We start from the raw sequence: 13,195 nt of genomic DNA, 5'->3' as shown, positions 1-13,195 counted from the left end.
TCTGCAATATTTCTGATAGGTTTCCCGTAACTTAGAGTCCTTAAATAATGAATTTGAAATTTACTGGTCACAGATCCAATAAGTTGAAGAACTATGTAGTGAGCATTATAACATCACGATTTCATTCATTAGCAAGGGCATATGATAGAGAAGAGAAAGTTCCTGCAGGATTTTATGCTGCAGTCTCTCTGTGCCAGTTAACTGACGTGACCTTATATCAAGGAGATAGATCAATGTGCTGAATCACAAGCCTGCACTACCAGAGTTCCATTAAAAAAATGTGTTTAGAGTCTTGGGTTTTTTTGTTTACCAAATGATGACTGATTAGTGCCTGTCTTCAGAAAAATTAAAAAAACCCAAAAAACAAAAAACTAACAATGAACGTATTGATGACTACTATATAGGATATACTTTCAGAATGCCACTTCAAAGCCGAAAATTCCTATTTGAAACATTTCTTACATTTAGAATCTATTCCATTACTTGACGGAAGTTAAATCTAATGGTGTTGTAAAAATCCCTGAAGTGAGAGGTGATGAAGCCTGGAAGGTGTACTTTGATGATGCTGCACAAGAAATTGTAGATGAATTTGCAATGCGCTATGGAATTGAATATATTTATCAAGCTATGACGTAAGTATTATCATGTCTGGTTTTCTACTCTGCTGTCAAGAATGTGTTTGAGGGAAGTGATGAGTTCCAAGTCTTCGTGCTTTCATTCTCCATTTCACTCCTGTTCCTTAATTAAAATTCTTGTTATCGTTTTTCTCTATCTGATTCTCACTGAAGTGCTTCTCATCTGCAATGGAATTAAGAAATATAAGCATTTTATAAGCTGGTACTGGTATTACCACTAATGCATTTCTTAATCCTTATGATACTGATATGTGGCAAGGATCAGAAAGACTTCAACTGTTCCAGATGGGAATGGGATGGTAGAACCCATGGGAGGGTTTCACAAGCTCTGTACTCCTTTCCAGGAATACAGAAATGATCATAGAACACCAGCAATGGCTATAGTAAACTTCCATAGGATATGTAAATAATTCATGCAAACCATTTTTAACGATATTAGAACCTGTTACTACGTTGTCCGTACTAAAGTAGCTGTCCGATCACTGTAGAACACAGCACCACTTAGCTTAGAGGTCTGGGGATACAAGAGCTCTATCATGTATTAATTTTTCCAGTGAAAAGTTTGCCGGTGAAAAGGACTATATTCTGCTTCTACTGCAGCTGTAGGAAAGCAGGTGACTCCAAATGAGTCCTCTAAAGAAGAAATATAGAAATTTTTTCCTATAGAAAGCTGATATTACAGAATTTTTAATCAGAACATGTATCTCATTTCCTCCATCTCTTTACAGTACCTCTTAAAAAAATTATCTTATAAGTATGAAGGCACATAAACATGTGAAGTTTTCTTTTTATTGCAGGATATAATGACACCATCTGCTATTGCAATGAACGTGTCTTTCACTTTATGTAGCTCATTGTGAATTATTATACTGTACATATAATAGAAAGGTAGAGGATGTATTTGTAATATATACATTTTAATGCCCTTCCTCCAAGGACCTTAAACAACATTGCACAGGATAATTAATCAAGCTTCACAATTCCCCTGTGGTATTGTATATCTATACTACATATGGAGGAACTCATGCATCGAGTTTCATAAATATATGGGGTTTCATGTTTAGCTTCTCTTTAGCCATGTATGTCTTTACATCTTGATTACGTTACTTATTAACTAGCATAGTATTATAGTTTTATAACTTGATTTAAATTGGTATGCCATTTTTACCAAAATGTTAATCTCTAAAATGATAGTTGTTCCTGCTGTATGCATCAAAATGAATTCAAGGTTTTATGAGATGAATTCTCAAGAGCTATTAATGCCAAGGGAGGGCTGTTATTACTGTTTTGTTTAGGAAATAAAGCAGGACTCATTTAGCATTGGTGTTTCCTCTTAACTATAGCCCCAGTAGTTGTTTATCTCAATACAACATGGCTGTATTTTTGATGAACGTCAACTGAAAAATTACTTTGAAGTTTCTTTTCCTTCAGCTCTTGAATACTAGTACTCTGAAATTTTCCAGAGAAAGTTTGAAACTGAATTTAAAAATTCAAATGTAGCAAAAGTCAGCATTGCAAAAATAGCAATATAATTAACATGTGAGTATTTAAAAAGCTTTTTCATTTAACAGTGTTAGAAATGGACAGGTTATATTTTCATATAAAGAAGATGCTTTGGTTTTGTATCAGTAAATAATGTAACATTCATGAAAAGGAAGTAAATTTAGTCTAAACATCTAACATGGACCTGGGCAAGTATTGCAACACATTTTTCAGGAATCCTTACTCAAAAATTCTAACCAAGCCATTTTAAGTTAAATGACCTACTTCGGCTTGTCCTCTTTCTGTTCTTGCTTTCTTCCGTACCTTTTCCGCCAAATCTCCTTGCTGTTGATGACTGTAAATCAGGCATTTGAAGGCAGGTGTAGTAAGAAAGTGACTTCAATATTGGTAGTCACAGGTAATTTACACAGGAAATAAAAGCTAAGATTTCATTGCCCGCATACCCTTGTCCATTTACATTTTAAAATGTTGCATGTTAATAATGAGCAATGCCTATTTGAGGAGTAGGTCACATACTGTTTAAGGCCACATCCTGTTTAAGTTAGGAATAAAATCAATAATGAATGTAATCTCAAATAATACTTGGAGAAGAATACATATTCATAGACATTTTTTTGTGGATTCATCTGCAGACACATCTCAGAACATTCAGACTTTGGGGAGAAGAGTAGTGAAGACACTAGAGCTGTCATGGGGAATTTTCTTTTGGACTATTATCTGTTGTTTTTATTTGTGTTTATGAGATCACCTTTTTCTCCTGGAACAATTTTAATGGCTGGGAAAAAATGTACAGCTTCTTGATTGGGAAAATAGAATGATCAGATTCCATTTGGTAACTATGTGCTCCTACTAAAAGAAAAGCAATTTTTTACCATACAACAGAGAGAGAATTTGAATGTAATCAGTTGGCCCAAAGGAATATTGTGTAAGCATTTTGTGCTTCAGAATCTAGTTGCAGAATATTTCTATTGCATGTCTCATGATAACATCGTAAATTAAAATGTTTGCATTTGTAAATGCAAAACTGACTATGATTTAATAGCCCATGATCCAGACCCCAGAGAGCATCCACATGCTGCCTGTGCACTGTATCAGGCTCAAGTGAGTTTTAGGGTGTTGCTAATGAGGTGCTCTTTTTGTCTGAATGTATTTTTTAAAATTCATACTTGTTTGCAGTTTTAAAATTACCTATTATATAAAGTTTCAGTGCCACTTAATGATAGGCAGTCTTGACCCTTTTAGGCATAGGTAGACGGCATATGCTGGAGTAGGAACATATGCCACTCTACATTTCTGAACACAACATAAATCTAATTAAGCCTCCCTAAAGTACCACTTCCTAGAACAATTTGGCATCCTGTTCTGCTACAGTAATAAAGAACCCCACTTGTCATCATTTCAGGTTCATGCTGGTGGTTTTGTCATCTATGATCCTCTTAGTAAACCCTGATGATTTGTTTCTGGCTCTCAAATTAATATTTATTTATATTTATTCCTTTACAGCACAGAAATAATATTTCAAAAGGATAGCCTTGATTTTCCAAATACACTGAATATACTCATCAACTACAATTGTGGCAGCTCAGCAAAGATAAACAAGAATTTAGATCAGTTTATTGTTTCAGTGCCTGACTGCTTCATGGAAAATCAGTCCAGTAGGTGACCAACTAAAAGTCCTGAAAACATAAAGTTCAGGCTCTTTTCCTCTCTCAACCAGCATCAGCAAAGAAATTCTGCATTTTCTGCGATTTAAAACATGTCATGTGTGAGTCAGTGTTTGATTCTAGATCAGAAGGAGATTACCTGTGCACCACTAGAGACTTATTGGAATGCGGATATCAACCCAAAAGATATTACATAGGTGGTTACTTATCTGCTTTAGTCATTGTCTCCAATGAGACCTTTTTCATTAAACTTATAAAGAGAATGAATTCAAGTGTGATTACACCTGTTGTTGGAGACAGACATATCCACATTTTTATGAGACTAAATATAGATAGTTCTTCCCTAAAGGATGCCCACTTAGAAGGGGTGTCTTACTCTCAAGATACGGATTCCAACTGCCCAGTTCCTAGGCAAGGAAATCTGCTTTTAAGTTACCAAATGTGGAATTCACGTGAATAGAAAATCAACCATTGACCCCAAACCAAAATACAACAAAAAGCCTGCTTGTGTTGCAGTAACTGCAGCTCTTTGAAAAGTCCTGACTGTATAGATTCCGTCGTCCACTCTTTCGTATAATTATTATATTCCTCCACTCTTCATGGAGTCTGTATTGGGAAAAGAAATGAAAGACAATTACAGCCATTCTTATATGGGTTAGAAGAGGTTGTTTGGGGTTTTTTTTTGTGATGGATAGCAGCCAAATAGATGCTGTTAGCTACACAAATGATATGCGTATATTCCCAGAAGTCAAAGCATATATGTGTGAGAGAATAGGAAAGAAAATAGATATGACAGAAAACAGATTAACAAAAGCAAAAGAACAGCTCAGTGATCCAGCTGGCCTTTTTTTTGATGATTGCAGTGATGGATGGTGATTTATGCTATAAATTCAATGTCTTGAAGGAATGGTACTGGAAGTTTGTTTACTTACATATATTAAGCCACCTCTCCACCACCAAGAAAAAATAATTTTCTTCCTCTCATTCATCTTTCAACATAATTTATTTCTCTTTAGAAGGCAAAAAGCAGAGCACCTATTGAAACAGTGTTTGACTAGACACTGAAATTATACATAATGTCAGCATCCTGGATTTACTGTGTAGTGGAGTCAAGTGCAATAAAAGCTCTATTAAGATCTTTGCTTCTTACTGGCAAGAGTCACCACAGGTAGAACCTAATGCTTCTAAATCAGTGACATAGTTCTCATTCCAGCAGGTTAATGGGCATTAACTATGCCATCTTGTTCTCCTGCTAGTCTTCAATTAATGTGGCTGCATTGCAAAAAGCACACAAATCACCCATTAAAGTAATTTTCATTGATAGCATTTGCTTACTGAGTACAGCACATTAATTAACCTCCTTTCTTTGCCGATTCACACTAGCAGAAAGATTGGAAGAATCACAGGCACTGCATGTTGGTCAGGAAATTGCATAGTAAGAAAGTTGAAGTAAGCAGGCCTGGTTTTAGACATCTCTAAAATATGAGAGACTTAGCAATGGTTGCTGTGACATCATGTGCCCATTAGAAATTGTTAATAACTCATGCTATTGGCTGCTGTTTTCAGAGACCTACAAAAAACAAGGAAGTAAGTTTCCTCTTTGATTTATTTATTTTAGCAAGCAGAGGGAAGCCAGGTGGCTTGCAGATTTCTTACCTGGGTTATCAGCACTCTGAGTCATGACCCGTATTGCATGTGATAAACTTAATAGGTTCTGTGAAATTTACAGATTTTAATTAAATGAAGAAGAGAAGCAAAAATTCACATAACCTGTCACTTGACACAGATGCTTTATCATCAGTTTCACTAACCAAATTACAGATGGAACAGTGTAGTAATATAAGAACGACATAAATAGATTACATTAACAAATTAGTAAAATTTGGGTCTATTTTCAAGATAAGAGCTCGGTCCAGCCTTTGGGTAGCTCAATGTGAAATCGTTAGAAGAACCTCCAGAAGACACCTCGCTGAACTTAAAATGTTGACCCAAACTATTTTTCAGTGGTCTGTCATGTTCCTTCTGGGCCCTTTTTTCTGCCTCTTCCCCTCAACAGAGCGTATGTTGTAGGTATGACCAAGGCCAGTGAGGTTATTAGTGCCGCCTTATCTCCAACTTAGGGTTCCTCATGCACTAAGGATCTTTAGGTCTGCTAGAAGATTTTTGGAAATTAAAGGTCAATGGTAAAAGTATATGTTAATTATTTTGGTGTCAATTTTAAAAAAAAAATTGTTCTGATCATCTCTACATATATTTCTCAAAATGCACGTGATTAATAGATCACATGAGATTTCTATTAACTTTAAAGGTTACCTGAAACTGGTGAGAATCACCTGACATCACTATTGTATTTTATACAAAGGAAATTATTGTTCTTCTAGTCGATAGAAAACGTGACATACAATGAAAGATTTTCCTAAGGAGTAGCTGGCTGTATTGCGCTTTTGTCAGATTCACATTGTGGTATTTAAAAGCACTTCTGAAAAATACTGGCGATGAATGAAAGGCTTGGTAGTATTATCCCTATGAGCCACATAGCTGGGAATGCTGAGTTCTAGTCCTGGCCCATGTGATTGATTTGCTGTGTAGATTTGAGCAGTTTCAATTTTGTAAAATAGCACTTAATGATCTATCTTACAGAAATGCTGAGAAATATTTGCAAAGCACTTTGAACATGACTACCATGATACAAGTTTTAAGTAGCAATATATATCACCACATCAGTGCAAGACTGTGCGATATATAAACCTAGCTGGAAAATACTTTAAAGAGAGTCTAATGCTAGAGAAAGCCCACAAAGTGGGTCTCCTGGCTTGGCCTGGAAAGGCTGCAAATACAGAGGAACCCCACGCAAAGACTGTAGCCGTAGATTCTCTTTAATATGAGCCTGTCTCTCTTGCCTCCCATCCCCAGTTGGATCCCTTCTTTTCCAGTCTTTTTGCCTGGTCTGGTAAACTAGAAAATCCAGCAATTATTCAGTTCCTCAGCCTAGCTTTGGAGTGAGATTAAGGGCTTGATTCATCCGTGTATCCACTCCTGTTGAAATCTTATGTGCTTAACACTTCAGAGACTTTGGATGATACTGTAAAGTAGCAAAATATTAATATGTGCTGTGATTTTCTTTAGGTATTTGTACATGCATGATTAATGACTTGTTTTTTTCTTGGAAATTATGACTTAAATTATAAGAGGATTTACCTTGAGTGAGATGCAAAAGAGTTAGAAAATCACAATTTTAGAAGTTTTCCAGCCAATTGCTTTTCAGTTACAGGGTCAGGGGGTATATATCTCTTGTGCTTTATTTTTTTAGAAAAAAAAATAGAAAAATACTTTAATTTATGGATCACACGCATGTTTTGATCAGTCACTGGTAACTAAAACACACTTTACATCTAGGATGAGTACAAAACTTTTGTCCTGTGTTGACCATAGTGATCATGTAACTGTAGTGATAGGTCGATGTGTTTAGCATCACATCTACCTTACTGCAAGTAGCTGATTCTATTTCAAATCTCTTACCAGGTTCTGTAGCCTGTTTCATTGACTAAGGTTGCTGAGGAGAGCGGTTTGGCCAATAATTTTATGGTGTCCATTTCTGATATCTAGGTACTGAATGGATATCAGGTACACTAATAAAGACTGATTCCTGAGCCTGGACACTTGGAGAGTTTAGGAATTTTCTTCTTTTTTAACATATCTGTGACCTGACACAGATTTCTCAAGTAAACATTACAATTTAGATGTCTCATTTGCAAAGTAAATGAAAGTGTTGGAGAGGGCTTTGTTTGGAGTGATGTGAGGTACTGACAGCCCAGAGCATTTTTTTTTTAGGCCCATTTCTGAATCTGTAGATGAGCATCTGTAGATAAGAGTCCGTGCACTGAGAGGTGAGTACTGGAAAAGCAGAAGCAAGAAAGACTTTATGTGTTGCCTTCTGCTGACTCTGTTCCTCCAATTTCCCTTTTAAAAACTATAGGCTAACAGAAGTAAGAGTTGTTTGGCAGATATGAAATTGCAGATTACCCCAAAGGGTTATGAAAAAGGCATCTGCAAATATACTAAGGCATCTGCAAATATACTAAGTCGGTGGTGTGGGAGACCCGAGAAGAGATACTGTTGTATCTTCAGTAGAAGCAAGTTTCTGCAGCCCTGGAACATCAGAAAGCAGGAATATGATGAACAGGGTCAGTCACAAGAGCATGAGTTAGGCCCCAGGGAGAAAGAATTTAGCAGACCACTGAGACAGTAAGAGGGTATCAGCATAACGTAGGTAGAGTGAGTTTGCGTGCAGGCTTGCAAGAAAGTATAAAGAGCTCGGTTTTTATATCTTTAGGAACAGGAATCCAAATACAAGATGCAAATAATCTTGAATGACGTGGTTGGAAGATCATTTGGGCAGTGACAGCAGTTAAGGGTACTTGGCTTAAGTTCAGCAGGACCGAGTTTAGTTGTACCTTGTGTTAATTTTTTTCTTGGATGGGCACTACGGCCCAGGTGTTTCAGGCCCAGCACACTGCTCTGCCTTATGCTTCTAAGGAGAAACAGTAGAGAGGAGCCAGAGACTCCAGCTAAGAAGAGCATGCTGCCAAATCAGGACCTTCAGACATACAGAGAGCTCCAGAGTTATTGGACTTTCTTCATCCTCTTCTGTTTGACTGTATACTCATTTTCACCATCATCTTCTGTGCCTAATCCCCCTCACTCTCTTTCCTATCTCTATACATTTACTCTTTATCCCTTTATCTTCCTCCCAATCCTGCCTAACTATAAATCTTGAAATTAAGATTTTATGTTTTGCAATGATGTTGTTCACTCTCCTCGTGTTAGATATTTCATCCATCTTGTATCTCTCATGTTTTCTTACGTTATAAGCTCTTTGTATGTTATAAGCAGGCATCTCCTGTTTTAAACAAGTAAACAGTGCTGCTACATTGCAACTCTGGTTTTGGCTAGTTCAGGTTTAACAGACTGATAACCTAAACTTTACTGGCCTGAATCAAAGCGGAACAGTTTCAGTTATGGCCTGAATCAAATCAAGGTAAACCCAGAAGTTGCTTGATGCCTTACCTTTCATTAATAATGTAGCCTAAAATACAAGCCACAGTAAAATGCTGGTTTGAGTCTTTTTGTTGGCATCAGTTAAATCCTTCTCCACTAGAGTATAGATCTCTTGTGGCCTTTTATGGTGATAAGTTCATGTATGATTTTAAATTTGTGTTTAATAATGAATGTTTTGCTTAATAGCAATTAAGATAGTTAAATCATGTTTTTGCATTTAGGATTAACAGAGTAAGAAGCAAATGTGAATCTGATGTGTTCAATTTGAAAATATCGGTGTGCAACAAGTGGCAATTATATCAAACATGTCTGGATTTTCCTCATAGGTATCTGCACAATTATCCATGACATAGCTTGAAAGTTACATCATTGGAGCTGAAAAGAAATTGTGGTGAGAGAAAGAGCAGAATCTTTGCCATCTTTAATAACTGTCAGTTTGTTTGAATTGTAGGCACTTTTCCTGTCTGTCTTCTAAATATATGTGCCCTGGTGTTCCAGCAGTTATGAGTATGTTGTTGGCCAATATAAATGCTTTCTATGCTCACACTACAGCAGCAACTAATGTATCTGCCTCAGATCGGTTTGCTGCTACTAACTTTGGGGTAAGTAGACTTTCTTTTTTAATAGAATACTAGTCCTTATTTTTTTTTTCCTAATATATGATACCATATTAACTTCTAAATTCAAAAATTTTTGAAAAGTTGGTCATTTTAAAGAATAAAAGTTGCTGTTAGCTTTTGAAAATTTTACCTTGAGTCTTTACAATCAATCACTGTAAAAGCTAGAGAAGATACTATTCAGCTCCTTATACAGTGATAAGTAAGGCATATAGGGTAGAAAGCACCGGCACACATGCATAGTACTAAAATCTTCAACAATCAGTTTTTGTTTTTATTGCAGTGGGGCTTGCAAACTACTAACTGCACTAGACTAAGTATCGGTTGCAATTGTGATCTTGGGCTGTGTCATCAGTGAACTCATATTAACCTAATGGATCTAGCCATAAATACTATTCTTCCTTTCACAAAAGCCTATAATGATGGACTCTTATTTTTGCTGAAACAGTGGTGCGTTGTCCAAGTCCTGGATTTAGGTATCAGAAATTTTAGGAGGAATACCAGCATCTCAGGATGTGGTAGTACTTTTTTTGTTGTTGCTAACTTTCCTTCTGTGGATAAATATCTCACAGTGCAGACTTCCTAGTCCTTGAACATGATAAAAAATAAAGATACATTCACTCTGTGTTCTAATTTGTTCACCTACCCTTACTGGGGAGATGAGAGCAGGAAAGGAGAGCAACAATTCAAAGAGGTTACTTTCATATCTCTACTATTACACATACAACTAGTAAACCAAGAAAGACTTAATTCTGGTTTTGCTTTTGTCTTCCCATCAGAAGTCAGAAACACAATTATCAGACTATGCTTAGTAAAGTAATTCAATCCATGCCTGGAAAAAAATGTAAATGTTTAGTTTTGTAGAGAAAATTTGCTCTGGATCCTAAAACAAATTTTGATTTGTACCAAACAATGTATTTAAGTACAGCATTCCTGCATAATTTTTTCATACAGGGCCTCAAACAGTTGAAACTAAATATTAGTTTGCATTTCATGCACAAGTACCTTTGAGATAGAACTTATATCTATAAAACTCACTTTGTGCAGTAATAATACCAAAGATGGATTTTTCTTATTATTGCTGAAATCCTGAATGTTCTTAGGATCTGATGCTACTGCTTACAGCCATAAATAGTCAACAGTTAATTCTAAATACTCCTGAAGTAGTACTAACATTAATATAATTTCAAATTTAAGGGATGTCATAAGTCTGTTAAAAAAAAAAAATTAAAAATCTATTAAGTCATTATTTTCAGGTCCATTCAGTAATTTTTTTAGAGAAATATTTACTCTAAATATCAATTTATTTTTCTTTTAAATATTAAGTATGGTGGATGTACTCACATATAAATGTACCCAGAGCCAGGTCTTTAGTTTGGAGACAGCATGTTCTTGAACTGGAACTTTATTTCCTGCTGCTAGAGGTTTGCTTTGAAAGAGGAATATTAACATTGCTCCATTACTATAAAGTAAAAAAGTTTTATAGACGAAAAGAACTATCAGAATATTTATGATTTAATTATTGTATTACCATGACAGCACAATATTGCTCTGTTCTTATACAGGTTTTCTTTTATAAGCTAATCGATGGTTTATTATGGAATGACTCTACATCTTTGTGAAAACAAGGCTATTCTTGCAGTGTTCAGGCTCTATTAGACTTTTGAGTTTGATCCAGCTTTTGAAATTTAGAACGTTTTTGCTGGATTTTCTATTCTTTTTTCCCATTTTTCTAATGATTAGAACTACTTTTATCCTCAGATTGGACAGAGATTAAGTTCTCTCTGATGTTAATGCCTGTTTACCTTTGACGCAAATTCCAATCCAATTCGTAGTTCAACAGATGGATGGAAGGACAGTAGTAAGCATCACTAATAGAGATTTGGAACCCTTTATTCAAACAATTGACTTACAGGCAAAATATTAGATTATTTTTCTCTCTTGGGTGAAAAGGCATTTGTTAGTGGATTGCCGCACGTCATTCATCAAAAAGAACATCTCAAATTCAAGTCCTCAGGCTACAGCTGGGAAGGATTTGGCTGACTGAATATTTCAGTACAGATTTATAACATGACAAAAAAGTTCCCTTTTGATTGATCCCTTAAGGGAGCTGTGCCAAATTAGTGGCTTTTGGTGTAGGTTAGTGCTCCACTGATGAGAGACAGTGCACAAAGAACTCTGTTTTCATGTTAGTGCTGATTGTATTTCAGGGATGGTGTGGATACAGTCATGCATTCTGAGAGCTATCAGATCTTGATACTTCCACAACCCTGTTGCTTTCACATAGGCTGGCAAGGATTTCTGCACAGTTTTGTGCAGTGGACTACGGAATATATTCTAACATGAAGACTGGTAATTAGAAACTCTCATTAGTATTACTTGAGACTGGCACAACTCAGCTGGGTATCTCACAGCAAATTACTTTCACTGCACCTTCATCTATCAAGATAACAAGTTAATCTCCACATTTGAAAGAGAAAACTATAACACCATAGTATCACTTAGCTTATTCCTACAAAAGCCACTGTTTCTGAAGTATAATTTTCTATCATACTTTTACACCAAATTCTGCTGTAAATGAGCATCGTTTCTTACACATTAAAGGGAGGGGGAAGTACTTTCTTCAGGAGTGTAAGCAGTTACAAGGCAAATATAAAAATTTAACAAGTTTATCTGCTTTAGTAAGCCTTGCTAACATAACTTAAAACTTTGGACTTTATACTGAATTAATGCTGTTATTGCATTTTTTGTCAGAGACATCAGGCAATGCTTTTCAATTTCTAGATATTTTGAGTTATTTAACAATGCATCAGTCATTAAGAAAGGGAAACACTGCATAGGAAAGTCTATGTCACCTCACTAATGTATTGCACAGCTGCACAGTGTTGAATGCATACCAGGTAAATCACAATATAAGATCGAAAGGGGAAATAAAGTGATAAAAGATACATTACCTGGCCTTGAAACACAGATATCTCAGACTAGCACTTTTATATGAAACAATGGAAAACAATTTATTTTTCAAATAAGTTAAGAATGGAAAGCAGCTTTCTAAAAACCCACCAATTACAGGAACCTGCAAAGTCTAATGCGACATATTCTTTTTTTTTTTTTTTTTTACAGAGAGAAAAGTTCATAAAACTGCTGGATCAATTGCACAATTCTCTGAGGATTGATTTGTCTAAATACAGGGTATGTGCAATGTATTCTATCTAGAGGACAACTCAAATGTTTTTTCGTGTAAATATCCCCGTGGGCTTTATCTGCTTAAAGACGTTTTAGAGATTAATCCCTCTTGTGGCATAGAAGCTGAAAATATTGGGTGCTGACATGAGACACCAAATCCTTTGGAACTAAAACTTACAGAATTTAAGCAGTTTAACAGTAATATTTTTCCAATTTGAAAAAAGTTATTCTTTTTTTTCCAAAAGCTAAGAATGGGTCAAGGGATGAGCAGACATTCAAGAAAGAGTAGGTTTCAACAACTTAGGTTAAATTAATCCATAACTTGATGTGGTGGGTTGACCCTGGCTGGATGCCAGGTGCCCACCAAAGCCGCTCTATCACTCCCCCTTCCTCAACTGGACAGGGGAGAGAAAATAAAATGAAAGGCTCGTGGGTCGAGATAAAGACAGGGAGATCACTCACCAATTACCATCACGGGCAAAACAGACTTGACTTGGGGAAAAATTAGTTTAATTTACTACCAGTCAAATCA

General features: G+C 35.9%; 1 protein-coding gene across 2 annotated transcripts in view; it reads left to right on the top strand.

Annotated features, from left to right (window-relative positions):
• Positions 1 to 13,195, top strand: part of UNC13C (unc-13 homolog C) — a 188,418-nt gene that overhangs the window by 79,874 nt on the left and 95,349 nt on the right. For both annotated transcript variants that reach the window (XM_050903121.1, XM_050903120.1), the window contains 3 exons: positions 469 to 632; positions 9,312 to 9,462; positions 12,601 to 12,669. In XM_050903121.1, the coding sequence (XP_050759078.1) occupies positions 469 to 632; positions 9,312 to 9,462; positions 12,601 to 12,669 (384 nt within the window). The remainder of the gene's footprint in view (positions 1 to 468; positions 633 to 9,311; positions 9,463 to 12,600; positions 12,670 to 13,195) is intronic.

Source organism: Gymnogyps californianus, chromosome 11 (genome assembly GCF_018139145.2).
Source record: "Gymnogyps californianus isolate 813 chromosome 11, ASM1813914v2, whole genome shotgun sequence".
Classification (NCBI taxonomy): Eukaryota; Metazoa; Chordata; class Aves; order Accipitriformes; family Cathartidae; genus Gymnogyps; species Gymnogyps californianus.
Note: the sequence above shows the minus strand (reverse complement) of the source record. Positions and strands in the feature narration are given on the sequence as shown.